This window comes from Diabrotica virgifera, chromosome 1 (genome assembly GCF_917563875.1).
Source record: "Diabrotica virgifera virgifera chromosome 1, PGI_DIABVI_V3a".
Classification (NCBI taxonomy): Eukaryota; Metazoa; Arthropoda; class Insecta; order Coleoptera; family Chrysomelidae; genus Diabrotica; species Diabrotica virgifera.
In genome coordinates this window covers 303,923,912-303,947,915 of record NC_065443.1, presented here as the reverse complement: position 1 = coordinate 303,947,915, position 24,004 = coordinate 303,923,912, and the positions used below count along the sequence as shown (strand labels likewise).

General features: G+C 32.9%; 2 protein-coding genes across 2 annotated transcripts in view; both read right to left on the bottom strand.

Annotated features, from left to right (window-relative positions):
- LOC126878553 (uncharacterized) overlaps positions 1-10,247 on the bottom strand; it is a 48,240-nt gene extending 37,993 nt beyond the window's left edge. The window contains exons 1-2 of the mRNA XM_050641337.1: positions 9,818-10,247; positions 3,737-4,438 (exon numbers count right to left, since the gene is read on the bottom strand). Of these exons, the coding sequence (XP_050497294.1) occupies positions 3,737-4,438; positions 9,818-10,232 (1,117 nt within the window). The 5' untranslated portion in view covers positions 10,233-10,247. The remainder of the gene's footprint in view (positions 1-3,736; positions 4,439-9,817) is intronic.
- Positions 10,248-13,672: 3,425 nt separating this feature from the next.
- Positions 13,673-24,004, bottom strand: part of LOC126878549 (uncharacterized) — a 30,955-nt gene continuing 20,623 nt past the window's right edge. The window contains exons 5-9 of the mRNA XM_050641326.1: positions 23,728-23,953; positions 22,673-22,865; positions 19,187-19,903; positions 16,599-16,850; positions 13,673-13,900 (exon numbers count right to left, since the gene is read on the bottom strand). Coding sequence (XP_050497283.1) covers positions 13,734-13,900; positions 16,599-16,850; positions 19,187-19,903; positions 22,673-22,865; positions 23,728-23,953 — 1,555 coding nt within the window. The 3' untranslated portion in view covers positions 13,673-13,733. The remainder of the gene's footprint in view (positions 13,901-16,598; positions 16,851-19,186; positions 19,904-22,672; positions 22,866-23,727; positions 23,954-24,004) is intronic.

The window sequence follows — 24,004 nt, the reverse complement described above, 5'->3', positions numbered from 1 at the left end:
TATGTGTTAATGTAAGATTGACAACGTTTGGATCAAGACGGGTAGAATGTGTATTATGTATGTTAGATGGTGATGTGCAGCTGTAACCTAATTTGTTAAGGTCAGTACTTCTAGATGTTTTAATGAAAGGAGTAGTGGTCGTGTAAGGGAAGACCAATCAGAAAGCTTAAAAAGTTGTAGCTAAAATATTAAATTAGCAGTCATATAATAAAGACAGTAATAAATGTGAATTGAAAGACAACAATGTAGGTACATGGAACTGAGATATAAATTAAAGGGTGGAGAAATAGAGTAGAAAGAAAGATAGGAAGTAAAATTCAGTTGAAAGTAATTGATTGTAAAGTGAGACTATGTTTTAATGATATAAGCAGTGAAGAAATATTAATAAACGGTTGAATTAGAGAAAAGAAATGAATAGTAATAAATTATACAGGGTGTAACAAAAATACAGGTCATAAATTAAACCACATATTCTGGGACCACAAATAGTTCGAATGAACCTAACTTACCTTAGTACAAATATGCACACAAAAGAAGTTACAGCCCTTTGAAGTTACAAAATGAAAATCGATTTTTTTGAATATATCGAAAACCATTAGAGATTTTTTGTTGAAAATGGACATGTGGCATTCTTATGGAAAGAACATGTTAAAGAAAAATTATAGTGAAATTTGTGCACCCCATAAAAATTTTATGGGGGTTTTGTTCCCTTAAACCTCCCCAAACTTTTGTGTCCGTTCCAAATAAATTATTATTGTGGTGCCATTAGTTAAATTCAATATTTTTAAAACTTTTTTGTCTCTTGGTATTTTTTCGATAAGGCAGTTTTTATCGAGTTGCGGCTTCTTTTTTAATATGTTTACATACAAATTTTATGAGGGTTTTGTTCCTTTAAACCCCCCAAATGTTTGTGTACGTTCCAATTAAACTATTACTGCGTTACCATTAGTTAAACACAGTGTTTTTAAAACTTTTTTGCCTCTTTGTATTTTTTTGATAAAGCATCTTTTATCGAGATGTGGCTTCTTTTTTAATATGGTTCAAAATATCGACGCTGTCAAGCCAAAACGACATAAACGACATTAACTTGATTTTTCAGGAAACACAATAAACTGATTATTTTTATTTTTACCAATTCTGCTTATATGCATAGTGACTCAAAAAAATTGATGATTTTTTTTTTCAAATTTTAATATTTTGCGAACATGAATGTAGCTGAAAATACTGTCTGAAATAAATTAAAAACTAGAAAATGGCGCTTATGTCCAATTAAGATATAACATTGGTGAATATGCCAAACTTACCTCTGGCGTTTGTGTCGATCGCATCGTTGTAAGGTTAGCCAATATGGCGCTTAAAAGGGATATATGCCATTAATGAAAAAAAAAACGAAAATTAAAATTTGTCGTTTATGCCAACAAGAAAAATTATGAAATTACGAAGATTTTTGATAGACTTTATTTTTTTAAACCAAAAATACATTCTAAGTTAAAAAAAATACCCTAAATTCTTTAAACATACTTTTGATGCTAGGATGAAATACTTAATAGTAAATAATTTGCAAATAGAAGCGTATATCTAATAATAGCAAATTCTAATTCATAATCACTGTCAATATTTGGTTTAACATCATTATTGATTTGATTGCTTGTATTTTCCTTATTTTGATCACTACTTATACCGGCACCCAAACCATTATCTGCTGCTAATATTTCTTCTTCTACTGCAACGTCTGGTGGTTCCTCAAAGATGATAATGTCATTGCTAAAAGCTTCTGCAATGTTGGCATTATAAATATCGTAAACCTCTAAGGGGAATATAGGGGAATTATTGTCAGTCTGTATATCATTTTTACTGCTTCGGTATATGTTTTATTGTAATTTAGTAAGGCCATTATTTTTTTACTTCTGCTATTCATCTGCAACAAAAAAATGGCATAAACGCCAAAAATCGATCGTCATTTTTAGCTATATAATATTGATTTGAACTATATGCTGTAATACAAAATGAATTGTTCATCACACTAGTACAAAGTTACAATAGAAAATTTGAAAATAAACTTTTTATTTGCGCAATTTTTAAATAAGAAACCTCCATAAGAATACCATTGAGGAATGGCGCTTGTGTCAACCACGATGTAAATATTTGGTTTTGGCATAAACGCCTCATAGTTTTTAGAGAATTTTAGTGTATTTACGCTTCAAAAATCAATACAAATTGAAAATATTGCAAAGGTAAGTAATATCATGTTACTTATCCATAAAAATTGTAAGAATACATACCTTTACTATTATTACTGGACCGAACTGTACACAATGATAATCTTACGGGCACTGGCGATTATGTCAATCGGTGTTCACGTCAGTGTTCACGTGCGTGACTAGACTGGCGTTTATAAAAATTTTAAACCAATATTACCCCTATTTCATTTTGTCTGGGGTTATACCGCGTTGACTGTCTGGTGCGGAAATTAAAATCCTATTTTTTGGTGCAGCTAACTAAAAAGTGGTCATTTTGGCGTTTATGCCGTTTTGGCTTGGCAGCGTCGATATACTTAAAAATGTAACTCATAAATAAATTTTCATATTATTACTCCAAAGTCTCCATAATCGTACTTTACCATATACAAATATGTGGTGGATTTGACAAATATTCAAATATCTCGATAAAAACTGACTTTTGGAAAAAGTACTAAGAGACAAAAAAGTTTTTAAAAACTTGTGTTTAACGAATGGCGCTACAATAATAATTAAATTGGAACGTACAAAAAACTTTAGGAGGGTTTAAAGGAACCAAACCCCCATAAAATTTTTATGAGGTGTCCAAATTTGATTATCATCTTTTCTTAAAATACTACTGCCATAAGAATACCACATGTCCATTTTCAATAAAAAATCTCTAATAGTTTTCGATATATTGGAAAAAATCGATTTTCATTTTGTAACTTCAAAGGGCTGTAACTTTTTTTCCGTGCACATTTGTACTAAGGTAAGTTAGGTTCAATCGAACTTTTTTTTGGTACCAGAATATGCGATTAAATTTATGACCTATATTTAAAAAAAAATCAATGGGAAAATCCCTGCTATATCAACTGCTATATTTTTGTTACACCCTGTATTTTGGGGTATACCTACATTGTATTTTAAAAATTCGTCAATAAATAAATAAGTACATTCACATCAAAATTAAAATCAGTAAATTCACAAACATAAACTTTCCGAACAGAGATTAAACTCCCATGCAAAAATCAGACTGCTATTTATCACCTGTCATAATTCCTGTCATTTGACATATTCTACATGTTCCACTCATTAAAACGCCCATTTGGTGATAAATAGCAGTCTGATTTTTGCATGAGAGATTAATCTCTGTTCGGAGAGTTTAAGTCTGTTCTGTCGGACAAAATACATGTGCCGTTTTCGTGGTCTGACCGTTCCAAATTTTTAACCTGTTCCACAATTATTAAAACTTACCCTGTTCCAGTGTTCCCATATATCAAAGTTTGTCCGACTAGATACCCTTAAGCTATTAACAAATTTTCAGCTTGCTATTAATCAACTTTTTTTTCATACGCGGGATCCGGACCTATTTAATTTGTGCGTTATTCGTAAATCTTTAAGCAAAGCATTAGTTGCAACAAAAAATACGTGAAGTTTTACACTACAGTTACATTGGCCGTGAAAATGCCCATAGTGCTTTTGGAACTTTTTTGTACGAAAAAGAATGACATACTTACCATGAACAATTTTATCTAAATAAGTCATCTCCATTATGCCTTCATAAGTTAACTTTTGGTCATATTTTTCTAATACTGTAGTTATTTCGGTTCTCAGCTTATCTTGAATTTCTTGATTTCTGGCTAGCTCTAACATAGTGAATGTAGTTGTCATTGCAGATGACTCAAAACCACCTACGAAGAAGACAAAGCACTGAGCAGCTACCTCGTTCAGCGATAAAAACTGACTATTGCAATCATTTTTGCCTACCGAACTAACACCTTGATCATCCGATAGTTTTCCGTTGTTTCTTAGTTCTAACAAGAGCTGCATAAAATCTTTTCTATATACGTTATTTTCTTCTCTATAGCGAACTGTACTTCGTACTGCTTCCATGAAGAAGTCTTCAGTTTCATGATCTACTGGATTCATCTGTATTGTGTCCAGAAACCATTTAGGAACACTATTGCCCATTTGTCGTTTTAAGTGCTTCCACTTTCCCAGTTCAAATATTTTTCTGCCGAATTTTCTGAATTCCGAATCAGGATTTCTGAGACTGTTACATTCAATGCCAAATGCAGCTGAGCTGATAATATCAGTTGTGAATCTAGCAATTATGTCTTTGATATCCACAGCATCGTCGAGCACAGCATGCTTGTCTACAACATCTTTTAGGTTTTCAGAGCATGCTATCAAAATTGGGAACATCATTTTCATCTTTCCTGAAAACAAAATATATTCTAATAAATCTACATGTAGAAAGTATGAAGAACTTTTTTTTATTGTAACACCGGACCTTTTACAGGAAACTCGAACAAGTGTACCTGTACTTTTCTGAACGTACCTTTACTGAAGGTCTATTTAAGTTAAAAGGTAACCACAATTGATTTTGTGGTAAAGACAAATTTTAAGAAAAAGGAAGTGTTTTGTCACTCCTGCTATTTAACCCATTCGCTACCGATCATGTGCCAGAGCGTGAAGTGTTAACTTCAGTCAGGTGCCGTTCACGCGCCAACGAGTGATATGGTCACTACAGTTAGGTGCCGTTCAACAAAATGGTTCCTAGCTGAGTTACATCCTCTTCGAGGGCAGCGAATGGGTTAATCTTTCCGAGTTTCTATTTAAAGAAACACTGGAGGATTCCTAGGATAGATCAAGGTGAATGACGTCTAAAAACAGCATCAATAACGACTCGTCGACAGGACCAACTCGGTCTGTTATCAATTTGATATGAAAATAAATATTAAGAAACCCAAAGAGGTGTCAATTAGAAGAAATCACGATGTACCTCAACCTTGCACAATAGACGGACACATTTTAGAACAGGTCAACATGTTCAAGTACCTGGTTTGTTGGATCGAGAACAGCCTTAATCCTGATCTAGAAATACATAGGCTCGAGAATACATAGAATACATACATCGAGAATACATAGGATCGAGAATCACGTCGGGGTCACCAATATTCCGGTGGTGATGTTGACGGAATTAATTGAAATGACTGTAATAAAACGAACGGTAAATATTTTATTTATTTTGGTACAAAAAGGTATTGCGCTTAAATTTCGGAAAAGGGCCGAACGATTGGTGTGTGAATCGTTCACCAGCTGTGTCGTGACTAAAAAGAAAACCACAACGATAATATGTTTATGTTTCTTCCCTCTGACGAGATGACAATAAATCATTTAGGTCTGGCGTATACTTTTGCAGTTTTAATAAAACGCCCTTGAATGCATTAGTAAGTTGTTGACACAATTGTCTGATATAGTACTTAATTTATGAGGGTGCAGTTTGTTACACCGCACAAACGAAAAACAGATGGTGAAGGATACATTCCGTTTTTATTTACATGTGAATTTTGAATGACTAACGTCGTTTCGATTTTGAGAAATAATAATTAAAAATTAAGAAAAAAATAAAATTAGCAGAAATAGTAATTATAGCGTAATGCTATAGAACAGTCCAGAAAATTTTTCGAAAAACTCAAATGTCTGCTATATGATTCTCGAAGAAAACCCGAATTTCCAATACATTTATCAAAATGCTACGTCTGGTCGACTCTTATCTATGCAGTTGATAGGTCGACTCTTAAAGCATCCACCATAAATAAATGGGAGGCCTTTGAAAAGTGGACCTATCGAAGAATATCCAAGATTATATGGACATCGCATACCTCAATCTAAGAGTGCTGAATATAATAGGCGAGGAACGAGAACTTCTTAACACAGTATAAGTTAGAAAAACATCATCCCTAAGTCACATATTCAGATATAATATGCACCAATAATGAAAAGAAAGATTGAGAGAAAGAGAGAACTAGGATGGACAAGACTATATCGTAGCTGAGAAACATCCGACAATGGATAGTGCTAAATTAAGAACAGCTGAAGACAGAGAAAAGTTTGAAATTGTAATAGCCAACCTCCATTGAGGAAAATGCACTTTAAGGCGAAGAAGAAGAAAATAAAAACGGTTGTGTATTGAAAATACTCAAAACTCCAAAATGAGTAATAGTTGAAATATCTAAAATAAATTAAGATATTAAAAAAAAAATAAGTTAATGGGCATAGAGACGTGACAAAATAATTATAGTTGATTATAATGGAAGTCACATTCAGTTGGCAGTGTAGTGATGTAGGATAACAGTGTTGCCAATTGTACTGCCATTGTAAATTTTGCTACTTTTTTAAAATATGCAGGGCCAAACTCGAAAAAAATTTCACAAAATATAGTATTTTTCCATTTTACATTCCTAAATATTTCCCAAATTATAATTCTTTTATACGAGCCGGCCCCTAGGTACGATTAAAAACATTAAAAATATTGTAGTTATTTCTGCCATATAGAAAACACATGCGTATCTCTGTAATGCTAATGTAAGATTGGTAGATAAATAAATAAAGACTATTAGAAATGAGAAACATTACAGCCAAGGTACAAAGCAAAGAAGAATTACAGTCTCTACGAAAACAATAAGTAAAAATTTTAAAAGTTGAATGGGTTGCATATGTGAGTTCATTTTAAATGAAGTAAAGAAACACAGGCGTACTCACAATCATTTAATTATACTTTGACGACCGGTTTCGATCTCTACAATATACAGATGATCTTCAGGTCGGCGTTACAAGTGATTAAATGATGCCGTTACAAGGGACGAGTTGTAAGTTCATCAATAACATTTTTAAACGTCCAAATTATGCTAGTAGGATAGCTAGGTGAGGGACTGGGTAGGCAGACATGCCTCGTAGGTCAAAACACAGTAAATTGGAATGGATCCTGAAGGCAGATGTGTTATGTGAAACAGAGATAGATTTATTAGCTATGAGAAAGACAACGTTTGGATGGAAAAGTTCGTAAATGCAGCTAAAGTGCTGATTGACTCTGTGTATGCACTTAACGATTGTAAAGGTCTTTGCTTTTAGATGTTTTGAGCTATGGCCAAAGATCGAAGTGAGGAAAAAAGACAAATAGGAATCAGTTGTAAGATTTCATTGTTCCTAGTCGAAGGACTGAGGGATGTCAGTTCGTTTGTGTCAATGTAGGTGCCTAACACTAGAAATTCTTTTAAATGTAGAGAAATATAGGAAAATTAATTAATTTGATACAGAGAGGTCAAGTTAAAATATTGGTTAAAACTGGAGAATTTTAAAGGTGTTCTGAGAAAGGGGGTGGGGGTTTGTTTAAGCTGTTGTATGATGGTGTATATTCAAAAAATAATGAATTAATAATTACAGGGTGTAGCCACTTACATTGAGAAATTTAAAATAATTAAATAAATTTTTTTTCCTCACTTCGACCTTTGCCCATAGCTCAAAACATCTAAGAGCAAAGACCTTTACAATCGTTAAGTGCATACACAGAGTCAATCAGCACTTTAGGTGCATTTACGAACTTTTCCATCCAAACGTTGTCTTTCTCATAGCTAATACATATATCTCTGTTTCACATAACACATCTGCCTTCAGGATCCATTCCAATTCACTGTGTTTTGACCTACGAAGCCTGTCCGCCTACCCAGTCCCTCACCTAGCTATCCTACTAGCATAATTTGGACATTTCAAAATGTTATTGATGAACTTACAACTCATCCCTTGTAACGGCATCATTTAATCACTTGTAACGCCGACCCGAAAATGATCTGTATATTGTAGAGATCGAAACCGGTCGTCGAAGTAAATTAAATGATTGTGAGTACGTCTGTGTTTCTTTACTTCATTTAAAAATTTTAAGATCAAATTATTTACCATAATAATAGATGTAAAATGGTACAAATATATACAGGGTGAGGCAAATAAAGGGCCTATTAGAAATATCTCGAGAACTAAAGGCAACATAATCATGAAAATTGGAATAAAGGGGTTTTGAAGGACGATCTATTAAATGAAAATATTTTCATCTCTTTGCAACTTCCGGTTATACCGGAAGTTGCTTATAACTTCGTTTTTTTAAATGGGACACCCTGTATATTTTTACATTTTTGGATTCTCTTCGATGTCTTCTTTCTTAAAATATGAGGTTTTGTAATATTATACAGGGTATTTTAAAAGAATATTTCATTCATAGGAGATTCTGACCAATAGAAAGCTACAGACATGCAAATTAAGGTGATCATTTTTGATAATCTCCCGTCGTTAAGCATATTACGTCAGATTCCCTTCGTTGCTACGAAAAAATACATTCAGTGACATTAATGACAAATGTTTTAAAAATTATAAAAGTGATGACTTTCAACCGTCAAATACATATTTATAACAACTGTGTGTTTAATTTCACTAATTGGTACTTACATATATAAATTACAATAAAATTTTGGTTTTGAACAGTTTTATTCATGAAATAATCGCAAAAAATTGCACTCGAACTCTAAAATTAATATAGAATTTTTGCCCTCGTGACACTTTGACGTAATTTCACTCGCCTTCGGCTCGTGAAATTAAAACTGCCAAAGTGACACTCGGGAAAAATTCAATAATTTTAGAGCTCTTGTGCAATTACTACTGATAATTAAGTTTTTTTATTAATTTCGTAGCAAAAGTAACACCTTGTAGAATTGTAGTAGTTTGACATCTAAAACTCTACTTACGTTCAAATGATTTTTAATATACTCTACTATTGTTAAGAATCATTAGTATAGCTAAATTTTTAATTTTAGTATACAGGGTTTGGCGAAAATCGGAATGAGTATTTTCTGAGTTTTCTTAAATGGAACACCTTGTATTTTAGTATTGTAATGAAATGATATTTTATTGTACTTTTTTATTTCTTAAGCATTCCCTATACCTAACGGCTTTAATTTGTGCTTAATTGTTAATCGCAGCAAAAATCTTAACTACGTAGGTATTTTGATAGCTAAACCATTATTGGTAATTTTAAGGACCAGTCTGGATTAATATGTATTTATTTCTGAAAAACTATTTGGGATTGAGTATTTTCACGGCCAACCTAATAAAAGTTTACGTATTTTTTGGTGCAATTGATGTTTAGCTTGAATCACCAATAACTCACAAATTAAAGCAGTTAGGTGTAGGGAATGCTTAAGAAATAAAAAAGTACTATAAAATATCATTTCAGTACAATACAAAAATACAGGGTGTTCCATTTAAGAAAACTCAGAAAATACTCATTCCGAGTTTCGACCAACCCTGTATACTAAAATTAAAAATTTAGCTATACTAATGATTCTTAACAATAGTAGAGTATATTAAAAATCATTTGAACTTAAGTAGAGTTTTAGATGTCAAACTACTAAAATTCTACAGGGTGTGAATATTGCTACAAAATTAATAAAAAAAACGTAATTATCTTTTAAAATACCCTGTATAATATTACAAAACCTTATATTTTAAGAAAGAAGACATCGAAGAGAATCCAAAAATGTAAAAATATAGAGGGTGTCCCATTTAAAAAAACGAAGTTATAAGCAACTTCCGGTAAAACCGGAAGTTGCAAAGAGATGAAAATATTTTCATTTAATAGATCATCCTTCAAAACCCCTTTATTCCAATTTTCATGATTCTGTTGCCTTTAGTTCTCGAGATATTTCTAATAGGCCAGTTATCTGCCTCGCCCTATATTCTAAAGTCTAAAGCATTAAATATCTTACCCGTGGTGAATGTAGGAGTCAACTTTGCTCTTAAATTCTTCCATTTGTCACCTTCCAGTGTGAAGAGATGTTCAGAAAGTGGTGATCTCGTTTTATTGAAATAAATGCCACGATTTACGAAGTGCCCAAAATCCTTCTGTAAAACATGCTTCACAATATTCAGGTCGATTGGCATTAGAGTAGGTTTTGTAAAGGCATAGTACCCCCCATATCGCAAACCTTTACTTTTGAACTCGTCATACAACTTTTTCAATTGATCCGAGATGCACAAAGTTCCATTGGCAAATTCTTTTTGGTTACCATAGAGGAAGTATGGTTCTACTTGATATACACCGTGTCTTTTCCAGTAACTGTAATGCCATTTTTGATAGACATAGATGACTAGAAGTAAAAATAAAATGAACAGCAGAAACATCGTTCAAAATACAATTCTTTGCAACTGGCTTGTTTTGCGAAATATATTGTTATTTATATGAAAAATATGTCCTGTATAACTAAATTTACAGTAAACATGCATTCGGTTCATTGATCCCGTAATGATAAGCTATTTGTTTTCTACTTGCAGTTATTTCTAAAAAACATTAAAAAACATCTCAAAACAATTTGGTTGGAAACGATTCTTCTTCTTCTGGATTTGCCTATCCATGACAAATGTTGGCAATCATTATGGCAATCTTTATCTTATTTGCAGTAACGCAGAAAAGCTGCACAATTGTTGCATTAAACCAGGATCTGAGATCCTTTAACTACGATGTTCTTATTCCTGGACCTCGTTTTTCAATGTTGTTCTGAAGCTATTTTCTTGTGGCATTTTTGCAATTAACTATTTTTAATGGGATATAAGCCACAATTTTACTAAAAAAATGATTTTATTAACGTTTCGACGTCCAAATCGGATGTCAATATATCAAAATATCAATACCATATACACTCACCGGCACAAAATTCCGCCACCCAAAATTTTTGTTAAGTTTGACGATGTATAACTTTATTATTTAGGCTCCGATTTTTAAGATTCTTGCACCAGTTTGTAGGTACATGTATTGACATCGTTTGGTATTTTTCCGGTAAAACAAAAAAATTGCTTGCATGGCATTATACAGGGGTGAATGAAAGTGTTGTATTTTCTCCTAACTTTAAAAAAGAATGCGTGTGTACTTTGTACGCACGTAAGAAGATATTCTTCTATTATATAATAGGTAATTTAAACGAAGTAAATATACTTAAAAGGTTATTTGTACTTATTTTATTTAAAAATCAAACTAACTTTCTTATCTACCATTTTCAAAAAAGAAGAATATCTTCAAAAATTATATAATAATATACTTACAATCATAAAATCTATAAAAAAAAAATAAAAAAATAATAACTTGCTTGGGGCTTGAACCCACTTCACGTCCACCGCGCCGTACGAAAGTTGACGGCATTTAAAATTGCACCACATTCGCGTATACGTCATGTGGGAATATACACAAACTAAACGTTTACACCATAAATTTATATGAATTTAATAAAATTATTAGTTTGATTTTTGTCGAAATAAAATACAACAAAATATAGAGTAAGAAAACGATATATGAGATGAAGATTTGTAGAAAGTTTGTTCGTAATCAGATTATGTAAATTAAAGCATTGCCTACTAATAGGTAACTACATTATTTTGTTTACATTTTCCAAATAGATAGGTATTGCAACTATTAGGTATTTCCAACTGAAACATTTAGAATTACGTACCTGCGGCTTTTCAAAACTATTTAAAAAGTCACTATAATTATAAATTTGATTTTATTTCTGTCCACACATCAATAAAAACTATTATTATACAATATTTTTGTTTACCGATAACCTCCATATTGAACAATTATTGACAGATCATTTCAAAATTTCAACACCCAATCAGAGCCCGTATAACGACTTATACCATACTGTCGGTGTGCGCATGCGCGCGGATCAATCAAATTTTACCCTCAATCGATTCGCCGCTAAAGAAGAATATCTTCCAAAATTTTGTGGAAAAATGGAAGAGCTGATTTTGTTTCATACTCCAGTCATATTATACCGGAGGCATCGCTGAAATTTTGGTTTTTGAATTATTCGAATATTTCTTTTTTTGTAAGAGCTGTACCATTTTTTGTAAATGAAAACACTGATGGACTCATAAAATAGAGATTGGATGTATGTGTGTGGTTGGGACATTGACTGCGAAACCTAAGGCTTCATTCGCCTAATTATATTTACCTTTGATTCTTATAAAAAAAATAAAATTTATTAACATTTTATATCAATAATATTAATGTTTTTATACAATATCAGTATGGTAAAAAATTCTACATTATACAATTGGCAAACTTGCAAATCACATAATATTAATGTTCGTACACAGTTTTCTAATATTATCCAGTTCCATATCCAGTTCCGAATCCAGTGGTTATATTTCTCCCGTATTGTCCAGTGTCACTTCCAGTGATTAAATTTTTTTTTTGTTTTTTTTTTAAACATTTTTTTTATTGTTTTATTATTATATTTTTTTATTGTGCTCATAATTCTTTTTTTTTATTTATTTATTAATTTTTTGGTCTTTTTTTGTCTCATTTTTTTTATCTTTTTTAACCAATATTTTTTTTGTATTAAAATGATTTTTCCTTTTATTTTTTGTTTACTTTTGTTTACTTTTTTTTTCTATCTTTTCCAATTATGTTCAATTTTGGTATACATTTTCTTTCCTATAGAGATTGGATTGATAATATTAAAATGGCCTGCATGCATTCCAGATCTCAATCCTGTTGACCATTTATGGGATGAATTAAAAAAAGCTATTAGCCGTCATCCTAGGCCTCTAGAAAAGTTGGTACAGTTATGGCTCTGGTAGAGAAATTCGGGCTATCCCCTAGGAAAGGATAACACATCTTTATTCGATGCCAAACAGATTGCGAGCAGTCGTTGCTGCAAGAGATGGGCATACCCGCTATTGAATTGTTTTGTTTTGTTGTTAATTTTGTTTTTGTTTTGTTAATTATAGTGCGTTTGATATTTTTAATTAAAAAAATCATCACAGCAGTGCTTTTGTTTACAGCTCTTACAAGAAAAGAGATAGGAAACAAAATCAGCTCTTTAATTTTTCCACAGCATTTTTAAAGTTAAGAGAAAATACAACGCTTCTATTCACCCCCGGATAATGCCGTCTAATAATGCCGTCCTCTCTGACCAAACTGAAATATAAAATGGCTCGTAATTTTGTTGTACAGCGAATTATTTTAATATAGATAGATATATTGTTGAGCATTAAATATCTTACCTGTTGTGAATGCAGCAGTCCACTTCTTCCTTAAAATCTTCCATTTCTCACCTTCCATCGTGAAGAGATGTTCAGAATATTTCTGAACACCTGATATTGTGATATTTCTTTATTGAAATAAAGGCCACGGTTTACGAAATGCCCAAAATCCTTCTGTAGAACATTCTTCACAATATGTATTTAGATCGATTGGCATAAAAGTAAGTTTCGTGAAGGCGTACTTTTGAAGGAGTACCATTCATACCTCAAACCCTTACTTCTGAACTCGTCGTGTAACTTTTTTTTCAATTTTGCCGAGATGCACAAGTTTTCATTGGAAAATTCTTCTAAGTTTCCATAGAGGAAGTATGGTTCTACTTGATATACACCGCGTCTTTTCCAGTAATTGTAATTCCATTTTTGATACACATAGATGACTAGGAGCAAAAATAAAATGAACAGCAAAAACATCGTCAAAATTCAATTATTTGCCACTGTGTTTGTTGTTTTTCGAAATCTCTTATTTATATGAACAATGTGCCGTCAAAAGATAAAATTTTTAAGGTTAAAAATAAAACTAATTATTGTTATTTTAAAATTATATCTACTTACTAATTGATTAAAAAGAAATAAAAAATACACCTAATTTACTAATTGCACAGTTAGCCATACGTCACCTTCTACTGCTGATATTATAGACTTGGGGCTGTACTTGATTGGGAGTTTTGTTTTTTGGTGAAGAGATACCGCAAAATCTTTTATTATGGACGATATTCCTACTTTTGACTGTAGAAGACCAAATCGGGAACCTTAAATAAAGTATCACGCATTAAATAAAATTTTTTACTCATTTAAAATTTGTAATGCCTGCACCACACTTGGCTATATGTTAATATACCGTTTGCAGACGACACTATTCTATTAGAGGAATATCTTGAAGATTTCCGGTAGAAGTCAGCGAAGAAAATGGACTGTCCCTAAACACAAAAAGATACAATTTATGAATCCACGAGGAAAAAGTTTTTTAGTTGGCTGTATACTATACCATATATTACAAAAAACGACTGAAATCTTTTATAAAAAGGATATTTGTTAAAATTCCCTAAAAAGGGCTACATCACAGAACTAGTTTTTAGGTCAGCACTGGTGATGATCGGTCATCCGATCGAAAACTAGTTTTGTGATGTAGCCCTTTTTAGGGAATTTTAAAAAATATACCTTTTATAAAGGATTTTAGTAGTTTTTTTTTACACAATTTATGGTAATAACATAAGCTCAACAACGCCAAGAAAACATAATATATGGAAAAAAGTTGAAAAATATAAATATCTGGGTACAATAATTAATGGAAATAAGGGATACTCAGTAGATATTAAAGCAAGAATAGGACAGGCAAGAAATCCTTTCAACAAACCGAAAACAGTATTATGTAGCAGGGATATTACAATTTCTTTAAAGATTAGACTTATGAGATACTACACGTGTTCTCCGTGTTATTTTATAGGTTGGAGGCTTGGACATTAGAGAAAGATGTTTCCGTTAGCTTAGAAGCTTTCGAGATATGGGCCTACAGAAGGATAATAAGAATATGTTGGGTAGATAGAGTCACGAATGTTGAGGTGTTGAGAAGAATGGGAAAAGAAAGAGAGGTTTTAACACAATTGAAGTTAGAAAATTAAAATACCTGAGACATTATAACTTATTTCGGTTAATAATACAAAGAAGAATTCAGAGTAGAAGGAGTCTGGAAGAAGACGCATCTCCTGGTTAAAGAATTTGAGAGCTTGGTTTAACTGCACTTCTGCTAATCTCTTTAGAGTAGCGGTATCGAAAGTGCGAATTTCCATGATGATTACCGACCTTCTTAGAGGAGATGGCGAATGGTAACAAAAATAAAATAAAATTAGGAATGAGTATTGTGTATAATTTTTTATGGGAAAACTTAGAAAATAAATTTATATCAGAGACCACGAGGTCATAGATTTTCATCGCCCTGTATATGACCAAAAATTGTAAATATTATAACTTAGTTAGTAAACAGTGTTTTCACGGAAAGTGAAATCGTTAAGGTGGTTTGTTAATGGTTCTCTGGCCGGACTTAGACAACGGTGCGGGAAGATTAGAAAGTACATTTTATTTCGCTTTGGAATCGACAATAGGACATTTGTAAATGATTCGGAGAAGGAGAGACAGTAAACAAATTTATTGAGTTTAGAATATAAGGCTTTTGTTTAGCATTTTGAAACAACGAAAGTAATTAATATCTCCTAGAAATTTAACAAAACGGAAAAGTTGTATACAAAATAAATTGGTTCCTAAGAAATGAAAATATGAAAGTAGTGGGTAGAGAGGATATTTGTGATTGGCGGAGAAAGATGGATGGAAGGGATGAGAGTGTTGAGTCCGAATTTGAGGAGAGAAAAAATGGTCACTGTGTAATGAATATCTGGAGAGTACAGTCCAGTTTTTAAAAAGTGAGAAGTCGGTGTAAAGTGGTGAAATTGGCCTTTGCGAGCAGAATCGTGGTGAAACGAAATCGTTGACCGAGTTGAGAAGTTAATTTTCCTTGTGTCCGAGGAGTTTACTGTTTTCTGTCTAGAACGAGTAGCCGGTGGGTATCAGTTTGCACAAGATATCGAGCTAAGAGAAAACTGAATAGAGATTTCGAGCGAGTCCCGTTGTTTGTTTGTTGGTGAAGCAGTTTGGACGATAAGGACCTTTCGCTACATCATAGGAGCACGTGTGGGAGAATCGAGGACTACGCAATCCAGGAAGAAGTAAAGACGAAACAAAAGGTTAGTCAGAATTTTTGTGAAACGGAGAGAGTTTGTTTTATATCCACACCATATTTGTTTATTTTTGTATTGAGCAGTTCTATAGCATAATTTAGTCATTCCAAAATTTAAAGAAGAATTAAGTAACCAGTTCCAAAGAATAAAAGTAAATTTCAGAATTTTTTCTAAGAATAGTCTAACGAATTATTTAAATAAAATTTTTGTTAAAACAAAGGAGATATTAGCATTAAGATTAATTTATCTGATGAGAAATACTTCCAACAGAATTAAATTTTAGTATAATTTTTAAATCTTATATTTATGGTATATTGGATAAATAATAAAAAATATTTATAACATGTATATGACATCGAATGTGTTTAATATCCCTGTTTTGTCCCTGGATGAACTAAGCAACTAGAGATACTGGAAGCCGCAAACAGAAGGTAAGGCATTAAAATTAAAATAGCTCTGAAAATAAAATTTATTAGAAAATTTAATTTAATTTTGGTTTTGTTTTACATAAGTGATAACTAAAATAATTTAGTAATTAATCAAAATAAGAATTTGCTGATCAATCTCATAACAAGAGAGAAATACAGAGCATAACAGTATATTATTGGGAGTCTAGGGATGTCACCAATTGATGCAAAAACGGGGGAGCATATGTTAAGATAGTTTGGTCATGTTCAAAGTCGAGACGTTAAGTTTAATAATATTAAACTTTTCTTACCAATACACATTCTAGGTCCTTCTCCGAAAGGTATGAAAGCAAACTGATGTCGTTTTGCTTTGTTTTCTTCGTTGAATCTCTCCGGATCAAATACATTAGGATTAGGATAATGATCGGGATCTGTATGAATCCCTATGATTGGTACCAATATTTTAATTCCATTCTTGATTATAAGGTCCGTGTTAGGAACTTTATAATCGGTATTACAAATTCTTGCAATGGCTGAAGCTGGTGGATGTATTCGCAGAGTTTCTAAAATAATACAAAAATAGTCTTTAGTCTTTGAAAAAATTAGGATAATAAATCAAAGCACAGTTTCTCTAAAGTTTCTAAAGTTACAGTTTGGCTCTGCAGAACTTTGATACGTAATACAAAACCTTTCGTAGTATCATACCGCAGGCTTTCCCAATATCTACATTCTACATCAAGTTATAGACTCTAGGAACATTGATTTGAATACCAATATTGAGACTTGATGGAATTAAAAACTGAGTTAATAGGACTTGGTTTTCTATGAGTATATATTATATACAGGATGTCCCAGACTAATTTATCCAGGCTATATCTCTTAAACAAATAGAAATTTTCGAATGGAACAAAAACTGATCTATTTCATTTGTAAGTCACTTTAATATGGCGTAGAAAATTCATCCCCTCAATATTCATGCCTGTTATAACCCCTAACTTTAATTTTTTTAATAGCACCCTCTACATTTTTTATAGTTTTGGATGTGGTCTTCTATCGTCTATTCAACAGATTTTTTTAAAATAAAATCGATTCGTAAGTAATCAAGAAAATATCAGTCTATTTTTAAAAAATCTGTTGAATAGACGATAGAAGACCTCATTCCAAACTGTAAAAAAATGTACAGGGTGCTATTAAAAAGTTAAAGTTAGGGGTTGTAACTAAGCGATGAATATTTAGGGGATGATTTTTTCCACGTCATATTAAAGTGTATTACAAATGAAATATATCAGTTTTTGTTCATTCGAAAAACTCTATTCGTTTAAGAGATATAGTCTGGATAATTTAGTCTGGGACAACCTGTATATATTTTTCGAAATGAATCTTGCAATGCTAATATTATTATGGCGGTTTTCAATACTAATATCTTGATGTTGACTGACGCTCGAAACAGTTCTGCACTACTGAATTTAAATCATTCCCACAAATCATTCCACAATTTGTTTGAGTATTTTTGTCCTCTCATTTCATGTCCTGAGTACTCAACTTTTTGCCTTTTGCTAGTTATTATAGGTATCGAGATTCAAAGGACTATTTACAACTAAATATATACATATTTTCTTGAATGATAACAATTTATATTGTTCTCTAGCTAATCAATCTGGCCTAATCAATTAACACCATGCTGAGCGACCAAACTATTTAAGTGGTCATGGGAACCGACATCGGCTCTCCAAGAAAACTGAAGAATGAACTGCCTTAGGGATCGGTTCCAGCTCTTCTTCTTTTTGGCCTGTACATCGCTGATATACCAGAAACCAAATCAAGGAACATTGGTTACGCCGATGACTGGATCCTTTCAACAATCCTCATGGCGGACTTATACACAGTGGGAAAGTATTTCGATAAATGGAGGCTCCAACCAAACGATACGAAAACAAAGATTTCCAGTTTCCACCTAAATAAAAATCTTGCAGGAAGAATACTCAACATCAAATTCGAAAACACCACACTCGCCTACAATTAAACACCAATGTACGTTGGGGTGACCCTTAACGGTTCAAAGAACATCTGACAAAAAAAGCGGAAAAACTTAGATCCAAAAACAACATAATCCCGAATATGCACGGCACAACATGGGGAACATTGGCTTCCACTTTGCGATCATCTGCCCTGGGCCTTGTCTTGTCAACCGCATAATCCTGCTCTCCAGTCTGACTTAACAGCCCACATAGACACAAAGTAAATCCCCAATATTTAACAATGCAATAAGAATGATTCCTGGCGTTATCAACTCCACCCCTAGTACTGAGCCACATTCCACTACCAAAACTACGGCCCATACACTCCCTCACTAGTGATAACAGAAAGAAAATTGATAACGAGAGCCTGCCAACCCATCAAGATGTAGATGCTGCCAACCCATCAGGATGTAGATGCTGCCAACCGGAACCGTCTACGCTTCGGACGACCTCCAATAAGAACAGCAAAGATTGCTGTGGAAAATAAGTTCAACTTAACGACCACATGGACTCGAGGATGGATGGAACAGCAAAATAGCAGCTTACCTTGCATAACACCATATTTTGATTTATTTTATCACGCAGCACATGTACTATGCTGAACCGAATCAGAACCCAACACGGCAGATGTGGTTACATGATGCACAAATGGGGTAAACGACTATGCCCACTCTGTGACTACGGACAACCCCAAACCATTTGTAACATTTCATAACAGTGTCCCACAAAATCGGATCGTGGCAGGTCGGAGTATTTCCTGATGGCGACTCCCGAGTCGATAGACTATATTTTATAAATAATAACCTAGATGTTGATAGAAATTTATATTGACCTGGATTAAAAATTAATAAGGTAAATAGAAAACAAACATATATGCTTACCATTTACGACTTTGTCCAAATATTTCATTTCCATAATAGCATCATAAGTAAATTCGTTGTTATGCTTTTTTAAAACAGACCTTATTTCTTCTCTCAGTTTATCTTGAATTTCTGGATTTTTGGATAACTCTAACAAAGCAAAGGATATAGTAGTGGAGGAGGTTTCAAATCCTGCTATGAAAAACACAAAACACTGGGCAGCGACTTCGTTGAAGGTTAAAAAGTTATCGTCATTTTCTCTAGTAGTCTCTAAACCTTCATCCACAGGTTTAAAATCTTTATCTTCCGTAACTTTTCCTTTGTTCTTAAGCTGCAACATTAAATGCAAGAAGTCTCTTCTGTATACATTATTTTGTTCTCTAAATTTAATCGTGCTCCTTACGATACCCATAAAGAAATCTTCGAGTGCCTGGTCGACCATCTTCAGACGAATTAAATCTAGTAACCACTTAGGTAAATTGGTAGAAATTAGACGCTTTAATCTCTTCCAAAAGGTAACTTCAAATACCTGCTTTCCAAATTGTCTAAAATCTGAATTTGGGTCTTGAAGACTATTACAGTCGATGCCAAAGGCGGCAGATCCGATGATATCTGTGGTAAATCTTGCTATGAGGTCTTTTATGTCAACAGCGTCTTGAATACTAGCATGATCTTTTAACATTTCGTTTAGACCTTGAGTACAAGCAACCATAGTGGGGAACATCATCTTCATTTTACCTGAAAGAAGATAAACTGTAAAAAATGGTATAATTTTTTTGGTAAAATGCTCTGGAATTGTTCTTATTCCTCATGGCAATCTTCCAGGTTCTGAGGTTGTTTAACCAACATGCTATTTTTCTTCCTGGACCTCGCCTGGACCAGATCGAGGTCTTCTGGATATAATTTCAGATACCTACATTTGTCACAGTCCCGAGCTATTAGTAAGTACATCCTACTATACAAAAAGAATGTGTGTGTGTGTGTACTTTGTACGCACGTAAGAAGTTATACTTCTATTTAGTCCAGAAAGCCACTGCGCATCCGCTAGGAAAATATTCTAATTCGGATTTTTTGCACAATCTTACTCAAAAAGGACCCCTTTTAACAAATTTGCATGTTGCCAGGACCAAAAGTTGGTCAAAAATTTTTTAAACGTTTTTTTTTTGTTTTTTTCCTAAAATTATTTTTTTTGCATGGAACAAAATTTTTTTTAGGTTTTTTGGATTATTCCAAACAGAAAAGGTATTTAGTGACTTTTCTCTAAAGTTGATAGTTTATGACATATAAGCGATTAAAAATTGAAAAATTGCGAAATCGGCCATTTTTAACCCTCAAAAACTATGTGAAAAACTGAAAATTTGAATGTTGCCAAGGTAGGTAGATATGCTTTAAACATCGATTGATGAAATCCCGAAGAGTTTTTTGCAATGCAATATTCAAAACTCCTTTGTTTTTTAATTGCTAATCAATCGTGCGCGACACTATTTTCCACCGTTGCATATGTATGCAGTATGGTGCAAATGAAAGGAATAAATTCGTTATTTCGTAAACCGGCGACTTTAAGAAAAAATCCCGAATCAGGTCGATTTTTATTTTTAAGTTATGATATTGTGACATATATGGTATACTAGTGACGTCATCCTTCTGGGCGTGATGACGTAATCGATGATTTTTTAAATGAGAATATGGGTCTTGTGCTGGCTCAATTGAAAGGTTCTTCAATTCTCTATTCAGTAATATAAACATGTACATAATTATTTATACAGGGTACCCAAAAAATTTTTATTAAATTAAATCATTTGGTAAATTGACAAATAAATTAAATTATTGGACACCCTGTCTAAATAATTATGTAAATGTTTATATTACTGAATAGAGAATTGATGATCGTTTGAAATGAGCTACAACAAAACCCCTATTCTCATTTAAAAAAATCATCGATTACGTCATCACGCCCAGATGGATGACGTCACTAGTATACCATATATGTCACAATATCATAACTTAAAAATAAAAATCGACCTATTTCGGGATTTTTCCTTAAAGTCGCCGGTTTACGAAATAACGAATTTATTCCTTTCATTTGCACCATACTGCATACACATGCAACGGTGGAAAATAGTGTCGCGCACGCTTGATTGGCAATTAAAAAACAAAGGGGTTTTTGATATTGTATTGCAAAAAACTCTTCGGGATTTCATCAATAGATGTTTAAAGAATATCTACCTACCTTGGCAACATTCAAATTTTCAGATTTTCACATAGATTTTGAGGGTTAAAAATGGCCGATATCGCAATTTTTCAATTTTTAATCGCTTATATGTCAAAAACTATCAACTTTTTTTCTGTTTGGAATGTTCCAAAAAATCTAAAAAAAAAATTTTCCATGCAAAAAAAATAATTTTAGGAAAAAAACAAAAAAAAACGTTTAAAAAATTTTTGGCCAACTTTTGGTCCTGGCAACATGCAAATTTGTTAAAAGGGGTCCTTTTTGAGTAAGATTGTGCAAAAAATCCGAATTAGAATATTTTTCCTAGCGGATTTCCACGCAGTGGCTTTCTGGAATAATTATAATATAATCTAATTTCATATTATGACTTCAACGAAATCAATATGAATACCTATCTACTTTAAACAGTTTTTTTGTATTGTATTTAAATATTAAACTAAATTTAGAAAGAACAAAAAGAATACCAAAAATTAAAAAAAAAGGATGACTTTGTCCGGATTTGAACAGGGGACTTTTAGATCCCTAGGCGAATGCTCTACCGGTGATCTGCCACCGTTTTTGTATTCAGTCGATCATTTCTCGGACATAATTACAATCACGGTGACAGATACATTAATTGAAAATAAACATTTTCAATAATACTTATTAGGAGGAAGACAAATCCACAGACATAAAACTTGTCTTCTTCTTCTTCTTCTTCTTCTTTTATATAGGCAGTATTGCCTGTTTTTCTTCAACGGTGCCTTTCATTCTGCCCCTAAGTTGTCATTCCATCTATTCCTTGGGCGTCCTATACTTCTCCTGCCTAACGGTGACTTGTCCCTGGCTATTCTTACTATCCTTGATTCAGACATCCTGCTTATGTGCTCATTCCACTCTTCTTTTCTGTTCTTTACCCAGGTATTTATATTGTCTACCCCACATATGCGTCTGATTTCCTCACTTCTTACCCTATCCTGTAGTCCTTTTCCAGCAATCCTTCTTAAGATCTTCATTTCGTTGGTTTCCAGATGTTTTCGTGTTTTGCTTGTATCTGGTCTTGTTTTGGCCGTGTAATAAAATATAACATAAAAATTGTAATAAATATATTTACTAAAAACACTAACAATATATTATTTTCACGCACACCTTATTTGCGCTACATAACTTAAAATATGTAGTGAATAATACCATACTGTCTGTGTGCGCATGTGTCAGGGAATGTAAAAATTCACCCTCGTGCCACAGAAGTATAACTTCAAAAAATAAATATTTTCCTTATCTGTAGAGCTATTTACCTGTAGTGAATGTTGGTGTGAGTTTGGACCTCATCTTCCTCCATTCCTCACCTTCCATTGCAAACAGATGATTCGAGAGAGGATCTACTTCCGGATTGGTGTAGTTACCGTGGTTCATAAAATGACCAAAATCCTTCTGAACAATGCCTTTGATAATATCAAGATCAACTGGCATAAATCCCGGTTTAAATACCTGGAAGAATTGAGAAATTGATGAGAAAACTCTAGAGTATAATAGACCAGCATTTCTCTGTCTGATTGACTTCAAAAGTTGACAAAGTAAGACTCAAAGATGTAATCCATCTTCTGCATAATAGAGAAGTTTCCATAGATATTATAAAAATTATTGAAAACATCTACCAAAACAACAAAATGGAAGTCAGAATAGATAGACAACTTACCGAATCTATAGATATAGGCAGCGGAATAGGACAGGAGACTCATTGAGCCCCATGCTCTTCAATTTAATCTCTTTGATGAAATCATAAAATGCGCCAACAAAGGAAGAGGATACAGAATTGGAAACAAAGAAGTAAAAATACCCTGTTACGCAGATGGCGCAATATTGATATCCCATGATGAAGAAAGCCATGAGGTCGGCCGAAATAAAAACAGAACTGCTATCGGCTTAAGGTCCCAAGCTATTACTAGCATAAGCAGACGACATTGATCTCGTTGGAGACTTCATCCTATCCATAAAAGACATTTTCAACAACAAGTGAATTATGGCTGAAGATGATTGAAGAGAAGACGAAATATATATGTAGAACGACACAAAGAGACAGGATAAGACAGAATGTGAAGGTCAACAACTTCAATTCCGAAAGAGTACAACATTTTAAGTATCTGGGGGAGCCGTAATCACAGCTGTCAACGATGTTACTGAAGAAATAAAAGACAGAATTCAATCGGCAAATCACTGTCTATTCCTACTGGATAAGCTTATAAAATCAAAATATCGTACAAGAATTTCCAAGATAAATCTATAAATCTTCCATAGAGATACGAATCCGTCAATAAACAAGAAGCATTGCTTATAAAGAGTAAATAATTACCTGGTAAAACCCGCCATACTGCCCTCCTTTAGCTTTGATTTCAGTGTATATTTCTCTGATCAGTTCTGCAACAGACATCTTCCCTGTGGTCATCGGTTTAAAGTTTCCATAGAAAAACTCCGGTTTCATCTGATACACTCCTCTTCGTTTCCAATAAGTGTAGATCCATTTTTTGTAAAGATAAAAAAATGCAACGAGTATGACTAATAGAAACACCAACATACTTCATCGAATGAAACAATATAAATGATTCACGTTATTTTTTATTGTTGTTATT